This window comes from Nansenia antarctica (assembly GCF_963989245.1).
Source record: "Nansenia antarctica genome assembly, chromosome: 16".
In the NCBI taxonomy this organism is placed as follows: Eukaryota; Metazoa; Chordata; class Actinopteri; order Argentiniformes; family Microstomatidae; genus Nansenia; species Nansenia antarctica.
In genome coordinates, this window is record NC_137686.1 from 28,539,204 (window position 1) to 28,551,240 (window position 12,037).

General features: G+C 44.3%; 2 protein-coding genes across 2 annotated transcripts in view; one reads left to right on the forward strand and one right to left on the reverse strand.

Annotated features, from left to right (window-relative positions):
• The first annotated feature begins 1,397 nt into the window (after positions 1 to 1,397).
• The window catches only part of dpy30 (dpy-30 histone methyltransferase complex regulatory subunit), a 439,880-nt gene continuing 429,240 nt past the window's right edge, over positions 1,398 to 12,037 (forward strand). Inside the window, exons 1-5 of the mRNA XM_080546768.1 lie at positions 1,398 to 1,420; positions 1,799 to 1,842; positions 2,590 to 2,637; positions 2,858 to 3,000; positions 5,536 to 5,605. Of these exons, the coding sequence (XP_080402894.1) occupies positions 1,411 to 1,420; positions 1,799 to 1,842; positions 2,590 to 2,637; positions 2,858 to 3,000; positions 5,536 to 5,605 (315 nt within the window). The 5' untranslated portion in view covers positions 1,398 to 1,410. The remainder of the gene's footprint in view (positions 1,421 to 1,798; positions 1,843 to 2,589; positions 2,638 to 2,857; positions 3,001 to 5,535; positions 5,606 to 12,037) is intronic.
• Positions 7,619 to 12,037, reverse strand: part of psen2 (presenilin 2) — a gene marked incomplete at its 5' end in the record, with an annotated part of 13,709 nt that continues 9,290 nt past the window's right edge. The window contains 1 exon segment of the mRNA XM_080546769.1: positions 7,619 to 8,722. Coding sequence (XP_080402895.1) covers positions 8,567 to 8,722 — 156 coding nt within the window. The 3' untranslated portion in view covers positions 7,619 to 8,566.

The following is a 12,037-nucleotide window of genomic DNA, read 5'->3' on the forward strand; positions in this document are numbered from 1 at the left end:
AGCCAATGAATTAAATACTGTCCTAAATTCAGAGTTGCAATCAGTGGTTGAATGGATAAAGAATAATAAACTAGTGTTAAACATATCAAAGACAAATAGCATCATTTTCGGGTCAACCCATGCTCTCAGTAAGAACCCAGTCTTGAAACTTTTAATAAGTGACAAGGCAATCGATCAAGTCCAAGAGACTGTACTCCTAGGAGTAACATTAGACAGTAAATTGTCATGGTCACAACACATAAATAAACTGGTGGTGAAAATGGGAAGAGGTATTTCTGTTGTTAAAAGATGTGCTCATTTGCTACCACCAAGTACTATCAAACAGGTGATTCAAGCTCTAATTTTGTCGAATCTTGACTATTGTCCTGTAGTATGGTCTAATGTAACAACGAATAAACTGAAAAAATTACAAATAGTACAAAACAAAGCAGCACGTATAGCGCTTCGTTGTGAGTACAGAAGTAATGTCGCAGCGATGCACAATTGTTTAAATTGGTTACTTGTGAAAAATAGGTTAATCTATTCACTCCTTGTATTTACCAGGAATATTCTTGTTACAAAGACTCCTTCAATTCTGTATAATAATTTATCCATAAGTCTCGACAGACATGACTACTCAACCAGACATGCTTCTGCACAAGGTTTTACACTTCCAAAAGTGAGGTAGAATGCAATGAAACGAACTGTCATGTTCCGAGGTATGCAGGAATGGAACTCTCTTCCCAGACATGTTACACAGGAGAATAGTAAAATCCGTTTCAAAATCTTAGTAAAACACTTGGCAAATAGAGAAATTGACATTCCCTAATGTATATTAAAGGTGTATGTAAATGAAAATGTTTGTTTTTAGTTTAGTTTTAGTTTTTAGTTTAGTTTTAGTTGAGTTTAGGTTAGTTTGACTTTAGTTTAGTTTTAGTTCTTTTCTTTCCATTTTCTTTTACTTTTCTTTTAATTACACTCTGTTGTCTGTTCTTTGTAATCATTTGTTTGTATTTGTGTTGTTATTGATTTCATTTGTATTGTTATTTTTGTGGACCCCAGTATTCCATCAACATCGCTAAAAGAAAATCCAGGTTTAGTCTGACAAGTCTCGCGAGAGTTCCTAAAAATATCCAGGCATATTCTGATAGGTCTCGCGAGAGTTATCAAAAATAAGCCAGGATTTTCCTTTAGCGACATTGATGGAATACCCCAGGAAGACTAGCTGTCACCATGGTGGCAGCTAATGGGGATCCTAATAATAATAAACAAACGTAGCTCGCTAAACCGAACTTGACGTAAGATACGCACAGACTAGACGTAAACTACGCACAGACTAGACGTAAGCTACGCACAGACTAGGACGTAAACTACGCACAGACTAGTGACGTAAGATACGCACAGACTAGTGCGTAACTACTAACAACAAACATGGCCGACGGTAGGTGAACTGCTGAGCGGCAACTTGCTGCTTTATTATCCTTATATCTGTGTATATGTATCTATATCTGTCACTGTGTAACCCCAGACATGCCTTTCCTCACTGTGTGTCCATGGAGAAATGGTTTCTTTCTCTGGTTTGAATCAGTAGAGTGTTGTTGCTAACGGTAGCTAGCAGCCTGGAGTGGGTTAGCTCCATTCATTAGCCAGCTAGCTGCCCCCCTCTCTCACTGGGTGATATTCACACCATTGGGTGTCTGATAGCCATGTTAGACTGACTAAGAATCTAACAGTCTAGAATCTGAGTCAAGTCACTACTAGTAGTATTGGTGAGAACTGCTGATCACAATTTGTTTGTTTGTTTGTTTGCTTGCTTCAGATCACACGCTGGACGCTGACCAGTCGATGGAGGGACACACTCCAGTAAGTTTGCCAACCCAGATATTTAGTTACAAGACAAGAGAGGTCAGGGGTTAGGGCTGGGGCTAGGGTTAGGGTTAGGATATTTTAAGCAAACGTCTGTAACAACCAGTTTTTTTTTTAATACTTCATTTTTCTTTTCTTTTTTTACATGAATAACAAAGAACAAAAAAACAGACAGGTCATCGTGGGTATCACATTCTTACATATGTCCTCAATAGTTTGCTTCGTGTCACAGGTTACTTTGTCCATTAGTCATAATAGATTCAGGGAATATCAGTATCACTCAGTCCATCAGTATCACTCTCAGTCCATCTTGTCCTCAGAGGGAATCAGTAAGGTTGTACAGGAACTTTGTGTGCCCTTATCCAATCTCTCAGTCACAGAAGGAATAATTGAGAAAATATAATAAACAAAAAAAAAAATTAAAGGTAAAATTAGGTATATTACCCAAATATACAATATCGAATCTACATTCAATCTCCATTCCCCTGAAACAACCAGTTTATAGGTAACGACATCTAATTTTATAATTTTGCCATTTAGCAGACGCTTTTAATCCAAAGCGATTTACAGTTACGAATTACAGGGACATCATTCCCCCTGGAGTAACTGGGGGCTGAGTGCCTTACTCAAGGGCTCACTAGTAGTGGTGTGGCTTCAGGCGGGATTTGAACTCACAACCTTCCGATCACAAGTCCAACTCACTATCCACTAGACCACCACTACCTACATCTTTGTCTTTTACAGGTTGCTGAAAACCCCCATGCTGAATATGGCCTGACTGACAACATCCAGGTAACGATGAACCCATTCTGCTGCCTGTATAACCACCTCTGTATGAACAGACATGGTAGTCAGACACAAGTCCTGTGATTATAAAAAGATATCCAACCTTAATTTCACATTATTATTATCTCTCTTTACACCCCACCCTCCACTCCTCCACCCCCCTACCCTCACCCCTCTACCCCCCCCTCCCTACCCTCACCCCTCTACCCCCCCCTCCCTACTATAGAGAATAGTGGAGAATGAGAAGTCCAACGCAGAGAAGGTGTCCAAGCAGAAGGTGGACCTGCAGTCTCTGCCCACACGGGCCTACCTGGACCAGACCGTGGTGCCCATCCTCCTGCAGGGCCTCTCGGTGCTGGCCAAGGAGAGGTGGGCTGCTGGTTCTGTTCTCTCTCTGTCTCTCTCTCTCTCTCTGTCTCTCTCTCTCTGTCTGTCTGTCTGTCTCTCTCTCTCTCTCTCTCTCCCATTCTCTGCCAAGGAGAGGTGGGCTGCTGGTTCTGTTCGCTCCCTCCCATCCCTCATGTCCTTCTCTCTCTCTCCCATCCAGACTCCATCTATCTAAGGTTAACATGTCTCTCTCTCTTCTCTCCTCTCTCTCTCTCTCTCTCTCTCTCTCTCTCTCTCGGTCTGTCTCTCTCTCGGTCTGTCTCTCTCTCGTCTGTCTCTCTCTCTCTCTCTCTCTCTCTCTCTCTCTCTCTCTCTCTTCCTTCTCTCTCTCTCTGCTGGATGGCTGTTGTGTGTATTTGTGTGTAGTGAATGGTTGTTGTGTGTATTTGTGTGTAGTGAATGGTTGTTGTGTGTATTTGTGTGTACTGACTGGTTGTTGTGTCCTTGTTTCCCTGCGTCTGCATGCTATAAGACACAATAAGGATTATTCAGTATTTGCCTCCATCCCTCTAAGATCCCTCTCTCTCTCTCTCTCTCTCTCTCCTCCATCTCTCTAAGGTTAACATGTCTCTCTCTCTCTCTCTCTCTCTCTCCTCCATCTCTCTAAGGTTAACATGTCTCTCTCTCTCTCTCTCCTCCATCTCTCTAAGGTTAACATGTCTCTCTCTCTCCTCTCCTCTCCTCCATCTCTCTAAGGTTAACATGTCTCTCTCTCTCTCTCCTCCATCCCTCTAAGATCCCTCTCTCTCTCTCTCTCTCCTCCATCCCTCTAAGATCCCTCTCTCTCTCTCTCTCTCCTCCATCCCTCTAAGATCTCTCTCTCTCTCTCTCTCTCCTCCATCCCTCTAAGATCCCTCTCTCTCTCTCCTCCATCCCTCTAAGATCCCTCTCTCTCTCTCCTCCATCCCTCTAAGATCCCTCTCTCTCCTCTCCTCCATCTCTCTAAGGTTAACATGTCTCTATCTCTCCTCTCCTCTCCTCATCTCTCTAAGGTTAACATGTCTCTCTCTCTCTCTCTCTCTCCTCCATCTCTCTAAGGTTAACATGTCTCTCTCTCTCTCTCTCCTCCATCTCTCTAAGGTTAACATGTCTCTCTCCTCTCCTCTCCTCCATCTCTCTAAGGTTAACATGTCTCTCTCTCCTCTCCTCCATCTCTCTAAGGTTAACATGTCTCTCTCTCTCCTCCATCTCTCTAAGGTTAACATGTCTCTCTCTCTCTCCTCTCCTCCATCTCTCTAAGGTTAACATGTCTCTCTCTCTCTCCTCCATCTCTCTAAGGTTAACATGTCTCTCTCTCTCTCTCTCCTCTCCTCTCCTCCATCTCTCTAAGGTTAACATGTCTCTCTCTCTCTCTCTCCTCCATCTCTCTAAGGTTAACATGTCTCTCTCTCTCTCTCCTCTCCTCCATCTCTCTAAGGTTAACATGTCTCTCTCTCTCTCTCCTCTCCTCCATCTCTCTAAGGTTAACATGTCTCTCTCTCTCTCCTCTCCTCCATCTCTCTAAGGTTAACATGTCTCTCTCTCTCTCTCTCTCTCTCCTCTCCATCTCTAAGGTTAACATGTCTCTCTCTCTCCTCTCCTCCATCTCTCTAAGGTTAACATGTCTCTCTCTCTCTCTCTCTCCTCTCCTCCATCTCTCTAAGGTTAACATGTCTCTCTCTCTCTCTCTCTCTCTCCATCTCTCTAAGGTTAACATGTCTCTCTCTCTCCTCTCCTCCATCTCTCTAAGGTTAACATGTCTCTATCTCTCCTCTCCTCTCCTCATCTCTCTAAGGTTAACATGTCTCTCTCTCTCTCTCCTCCATCTCTCTAAGGTTAACATGTCTCTCTCTCTCTCTCTCCTCCATCTCTCTAAGGTTAACATGTCTCTCTCTCTCCTCTCCTCCATCTCTCTAAGGTTAACATGTCTCTCTCTCTCCTCTCCTCCATCTCTCTAAGGTTAACATGTCTCTCTCTCTCCTCTCCTCTCCTCCATCTCTCTAAGGTTAACATGTCTCTCTCCTCTCCTCCATCTCTCTAAGGTTAACATGTCTCTCTCTCTCTCCTCTCCTCCATCTCTCTAAGGTTAACATGTCTCTCTCTCTCTCTCCTCTCCTCCATCTCTCTAAGGTTAACATGTCTCTCTCTCTCTCCTCTCCTCCATCTCTCTAAGGTTAACATGTCTCTCTCTCTCCTCTCCTCCATCTCTCTAAGGTTAACATGTCTCTCTCTCTCCTCTCCTCCATCTCTCTAAGGTTAACATGTCTCTCTCTCTCCTCTCCTCCATCTCTCTAAGGTTAATATGTCTCTCTCTCTCTCCTCTCCTCCATCTCTCTAAGGTTAACATGTCTCTCTCTCTCTCTCCTCCATCTCTCTAAGGTTAACATGTCTCTCTCTCTCCTCCATCTCTCTAAGGTTAACATGTCTCTCTCTCTCCTCTCCTCCATCTCTCTAAGGTTAACATGTCTCTCTCTCTCCTCCATCTCTCTAAGGTTAACATGTCTCTCTCTCTCTCTCTCTCTCTCCTCTGTCCTCCAGACCTCCCAACCCCATCGAGTTCCTCGCTGCCTTCCTCCTCAAGAACAAGTCCCAGTTTGAGGAGCGAAGTTGAACTTTGACCTTTCGAGGCCGGCCTTGTTTCTTCCTGTCTTTGGATGTGTTGCTATGACGATACTGTAGATGTTGGTTGTGTTGCTATGACGATACTGTAGATGTTTTGTTTTTTTTTGCACCTGAATAAAGATGGTGATGCAGAGAGATGTGCCCTGAATGACTTGAAACTGGTGTGTGTGTGTGAGAGAGAGAGAGAGAGAGGGGGGAGGCGGAGAGAGAGGGGGGGGGGGGAGAGAGAGGAGAAAGGGAGGGAGGGAAGAGAGGAGGGAGGGAGAAAGGGGGGGAAGAGAGGAGAAAGGGAGGGGGGGAGGACGCAAGGAAGCGGGTTTCTAAGCACTGCACACAGAGACAGCCTTGTGTGTTAGATTCAGGACCACTTTATTACCACGTCACAATGAAACCATGACAACAAGAAAGAAAACCTCCATTATCAAGGGGACAGCTTCACATAAGTATTAATAAGATATATAAAATCAAAAGGTTACACCTTTATTACATTCTATAAAATATATATCTTCTCGGATATAAAGACCACATACTCTCATGACAGCATGTAGCGTAGCATAGCGCTCCGTCTGTTCACATAGCAGACCTCTATGAGGGGATGGGAGAGGAGGAGGGGACAGGACCCTGTCACCCCTGACTACAGGACTGGACCCCAGGACAGAACAGAGTATATCTCACTTCCTGTATATCTCACTTCCTGGTTTACTCTTTGTGACGACGTCAACAGCTGCAGGCAGCGCACGCGAGGAGGGGGGCGGGGCCACTGGACTTAATTAACTCATTAATTAATTAATTGATTATTTAACACTAGGAAAGCTGATCATTTTAATGAAGACAACAGTGGAGGTGTTGGAACTGAAGACCGGCTCGTTGTGACGTCACAGAACGGACTGAGGAAGCCTGACACACACACACACACACACACACCAACTCTACAGACCAGAATATACCGTATTTTCCGGACTATAAGTCAGGATCACAGTTTGGCTGGTAGTCAGGTGCGACTTATATATCAAAATATCTATAATTTCATACTGACTGACATGAACCAAGGAGTAAACATTACCGTCTACAGCCACGAGAGGGCGCTCTGGGCCGCTCTGGGCTTGTGACAACTATATGCTGCTCCTGTACCACTGAAGAAATGAACTGAAACATTAACGGGAGCTTGGTGAACTTGCTTACTGGTAACTTGCTTGTTGGACTCGCTGGCTTGTTATGTTCATTTAGCCTATTCAGCCTCCCAGGTATGTTCTTTATGCTATTGTGTTGCTGAATAACTGTTAATGTGTTACGTTAACATACCGGACTTCTATTCAGCCTGTTGTTCTGTGTGCTATTGTGTAGTTGAATAACTCGCCTTTCCAGATTAAATGTCTGTTCTTGGTCTTGGATTTTGTGAAATACATTTCTAAATAAATGCGACTTATATATCTTTTTTTCCTCTTCGTGACTCATTTTTTGACTGATACTGACTTATACTCCGGAGCGACGTATAGTCCGGAAAATACGGTAATCATTATTGTTATTGACGAGTTCTAGCAGTCATTGGCACTGCCCGCAGGCAGACTGGATTGTTATCTACGTCACAGATTGGCACATCTCTCACCAGAATGTCGAGACACAGACTTCAATTCTCAGTATATCTGATAGAAAAACGACAACATTATAACCATCTAGAATAATCTATCATGTTTTCTCTGACATGCAATCAACTTCAGTCAATCAATTGTTGGAATGTGGTTTATTTTTTTTCGCTCTGGGTCACAGGGTCGGCCGTAGTCGGCGCCCCTTGGAGCGATTAGGGGGTTCAGTGCCTTGCTCAAGGGCACACGCAGCTCCCTCCTGAGGCAGGGGGATCGAACCAGCGACCTTCCGATTGCTAGCCGGCCTCTCTAACCTCTAGGCTACCACCGCCCCCCCCCCCCCCCCCCCCCCCCATCCCCCTACGTTACAATGAGGCCCGTCCTCCGATTTCTACCTCCCCCAGCCTCCCCTGGGTAACAACAGTATTAGAAGCCCTTTGACCTTTGACCTCTGCTGCCTGAAGGCCACCAACGAGGACCAACATCTGATACAAACATCCTGTCTGAATGTAGCGGTATAACAGCCGTATGGAGCAGCACAGCACGTGTGTCTCGGGGAGAGGCTGGCGTTGGTATAACAGCCGTATGGAGCAGCACAGCACGTGTGTCTCGGGGGAGGCTGGCGTTGGTATAACAGCCGTATGGGACAGCACAGCACGTGTGTCTCGGGGGGAGGCTGGCGTTGGTATAACAGCCGTATGGAACAGCGCAGCACGTGTGTCTCGGGGGAGGCTGGCGTTGGTAGAACAGCCGTATGGAGCAGCGCAGCACGTGTGTCTCGGGGGAGGCTGGCGTTGGTATAACAGCCGTATGGAGCAGCACAGCACGTGTGTCTCGGGGGAGGCTGGCGTTGGTATAACAGCCGTATGGAACAGCGCAGCACGTGTGTCTCGGGGGGAGGCTGGCGTTGGTATAACAGCCGTATGGAACAGCACAGCACGTGTGTCTCGGGGGAGGCTGGCGTTGGTATAACAGCCGTATGGACCAGCGCAGCACGTGTGTCTCGGGGGGAGGCTGGCAGCACGTGTGTCTCGGGGGAGGCTGGCGTGTGTCTCGGGGGGAGGCTGGCGTGTGGAACAGCGCAGCACGTGTGTCTCGGGGACAGGGGAGGCTGGCGTTGGTAGAAATCGGAGGACGGGCTCATGTGTGTTTGTCAGCATACCTCATTCCATTCCATGCATTATAATGAGCCTGTCAGGAGCTGGGTCAGAGGTCAGAGGTCAGGGTCAGAGGTCAGGGTCAGAGGTCAGGGTCAGAGGTCAGAGGTCTAGGGGTCAGGGTCTAGGGGTTAGGAGCTAGGGGTCAGAGGTCAGGGTCTAGGGTCAGAGGTCAGGGTCTAGGGGTCAGGGTCTAGGGTCTAGGGGTCAGATGTAGAACTGGTGGCTGGCCAGGTTGTCCATGAAGGGGCGGACCAGGTTGTCGGTGGAGAAGTAGAAGATGAGTCCGAAGGTGATGGAGATGGGGAGCGCCGGGAGGGCCTTCTTAAAGATGGCCAGCAGCAGCAGAGTCAGGCACAGTCCCTGGGACACACAGCAGGGGGCAGCAGTGAGACACAAGGCAAGGCATGTGTATTTGTCCAGCACATTTCATACAACAGGGGCAATTCAAAGTGCTTTACATACAATATTAAAATACAGCAAGAGGAGGATAGTAATACATATTATATAAGAAATATATATAATAGAATATAAGAATAAGAATATGTAATATATAAGAAAATAAAAATTACAATGAATAAAAGCAAATATAAGAAGTAAATAGATAAAACATTCAATAAGACAACAGTTAATGGATAAAAGACATTGATGGAAGTGTTTGTGTTTAATCATAACTGCTGCAAAACATGAAGGTTTTTAGGTTAGATTTAAATATTTTAAGGGTTTGGGCCTGTTTGATTTCTTCAGGGAGTTTGTTCCAGGAGCGTGCAGCAGCGTGTTTTGTTTTCACTCTTGGAATGATAAGCTGATTAGTCTCAGCTGACCTTAGGGGCCTTGCGGGAAGAAAGGGTGGGAGGAGATCTGATATGAGTGTCATCTGCATAGCTGTGGTAGGCAATTTTGTTCTTTCTTATGATGTGTCTCAATGGAGGCATGTAGAGATTGAATAGAAGGGGGCCAAGGATTGACCCTTGGGGAACCCCACATGTCATTGTAATTTGGTCAGACACAAAGTTGCCAATGGAGACATAGTAGCTTCTGTCCTGTAGGTAGGATCTAAACCAGTTCAGGGCAGTGCCCGAGTCTATCTATTAGAATGTGTATCTATTAGAATGTCTTTCTATTAGAATGTCTATCTATTAGAATGTCTATCTATTAGAATGTCTATCTATTAGAATGTGTATCTATTAGAATGTTTATCTATTATAATGTGTATCTATTAGAATGTCTATCTATTAGAATGTCTATCTATTAGAATGTCTATCTATTAGAATGTCCATCTATTAGAATGTCTATCTATTAGAATGTCTATCTATTAGAATGTGTATCTATTAGAATGTGTATCTATTAGAATGTATATCTATTAGAATGTCTATCTATTAGAATGTCTATCTATTAGAATGTATATCTATTAGAATGTCCATCTATTAGAATGTCTATCTATTAGAATGTCTATCTATTAGAATGGACAGTAGAATGTGTATCTATTAGAATGTCTATCTATTAGAATGTCTATCTATTAGAATGGACAGTAGAATGTGTATCTATTAGAATGTGTATCTATTAGAATGTCTATCTATTAGAATGTCTATCTATTAGAATGTCTATCTATTAGAATGTCGTGGTCTACAGCATCGTTTCTCAACGGGGGCGGTACCGCCCCCCAGGGGGTGTTCAGACAACATCGGGGGGCGCTGGAACAGATATTAAAAAAAGGGGGGCGTTGAGGTGTTCTTGGGGGGCGTTCGCGCATTAAGTATTTTTCTCATGAAAAACAGCTGTGTTATTACGGGCACATTCGTAAATGCACGATAGCTGAATGTCGATACACGATGAACGGTCAGTTCGCTTGGACAAACCGTGTTTCGGTCGACTGTTCGACCCTGCTGGCTGCCTGTCCCGCCCTAATGCGAGCCACGGCCGCTGCTATTGGTTGATAGAACGACATGTAGAAATGTGATTGGCTGAGCGGGAAGCCTTTTCTAAAAAGCTGCTAGTTTGGTTGCAGTGCGCCGTAGAGCCCTACACGTGCCCATCTCTGAGCGCTCTGAACTTGGCCGGGCTCTGACGCAGACACAAAAAATAAAAGTGAGAGTGTCATCAAGAAAATGGAGAAGCTAAAAACTCAGCTAGCAAAGGCAGAGCTTTTGATAGTTTCCAATGTGTCTGGGTAAGCTGCATTGTAGAAGAATCTTGACAGTTCATGTACAGTGCAGAAATTGCAATACTATGCTACGATAGAAAGAACCCCGGTTCATCCCATCTGTAACATCATGTTGACCAATGCCCAACTTCTATGAGTGTTTTCCTTGTAGGCTATGCTTGAGTGACATAATGTTTCAGTTTGTGGGCTCATTGTAATTGTTGCGTTCGCTTCGTTCGCTTCCTTTCAATACAGCTTATTTAATTTAGTTAAAATGAGTGGTAATACCATACCACCATACCAGAACATCACAGCAGGAACAACCTCAAAAAAGGTTGATCGTAATAAACCAGTCCTGAAAGTTCTCTGTCGCTTACCAATAATCGAACCTAGAGAAATCAGCTACGAACGTCCCCTCCCCTCGCAGGTTCATTACAGTATATTACATAAATGTATTACTGTTAATTAATAGATTTTAATTACATAAATACATTTTAATTACATAAATGTATTACTGTTAAGTGGTGTTGTGGATGTTATCCCTAGTGCCATTCTGAGGTTAGCATTGCGATGTGTTTGCAAACTAAAATACGATCGCTTTTTTGTGATATGTTGCTCCTCTTGTGATGTCCTGGAAACGAACGCATCAGCTGCAGCGTCTTTTGTATTGATCAGCTGTCAGTGTTATTACGGGTACGTTCGTAAATGCACGAACGGTCAGTTCGCTCGGACAAAACCGTGTTTTCAGTCAGAGCACCCATCTCTGAGCGCTCCCAGAGCGCAGAGCTCTGAACTTTGGAACTTTGTTATGTTTTGATATGTTTTGATATGAGAAATTCGACGTGGTCAGTTTATGAAAATAATACCATAGAATACTAAATAAAATATTAAAATAATAGCCCCCTAGCGTTTGCCGCCATATTGTGACACCACCCCCCCCCCACCCCCCCCCAAAGTCCAATCAAAAATGAATAAATATTAGCATCATAAAACAGCAATTTGGAGAAATGCAACACCAGCACACTTAAAAAAAACTAACAATGTTAGTTGTAATGTACAGTTCTGCAGCCTACTGTTTGTTCTGCATCGGACATGTGTGAAATTGCTGCTGTTCCGTAGCAGTCTGTTTGTATTCTCTGATGTTGTCTGAGTTTGTTTAACACTCAGAAACAGCATTTTTATTCACATTCACATGGCTTTTCTGCTCTCTGGTAAACTAATGATAATGATATTCCGACTGCCCAGTTAAATCCAATCTATTATTTGGCATTCAGTGACATGCTTTTTAAATTATATAACACAGAATATTAGTCAACATTAATATCTAGGGAAGAAAATAAGCCTACTTTTTTTGATGGGGGGGGCGGTAAGAGGCCTGGATAATGGACAGGGGGGCGCTGGCCCCAAAAAGGTTGAGAACCACTGGTCTACAGTGTCAAAGGCATCGCTAAGAGTAGAGTGTAGTAGTACCAAAACTGAGATTCAGTCTGTGTTTACACGAATGTCATTAAGGACCTTGATATGTAGGGGGGGCC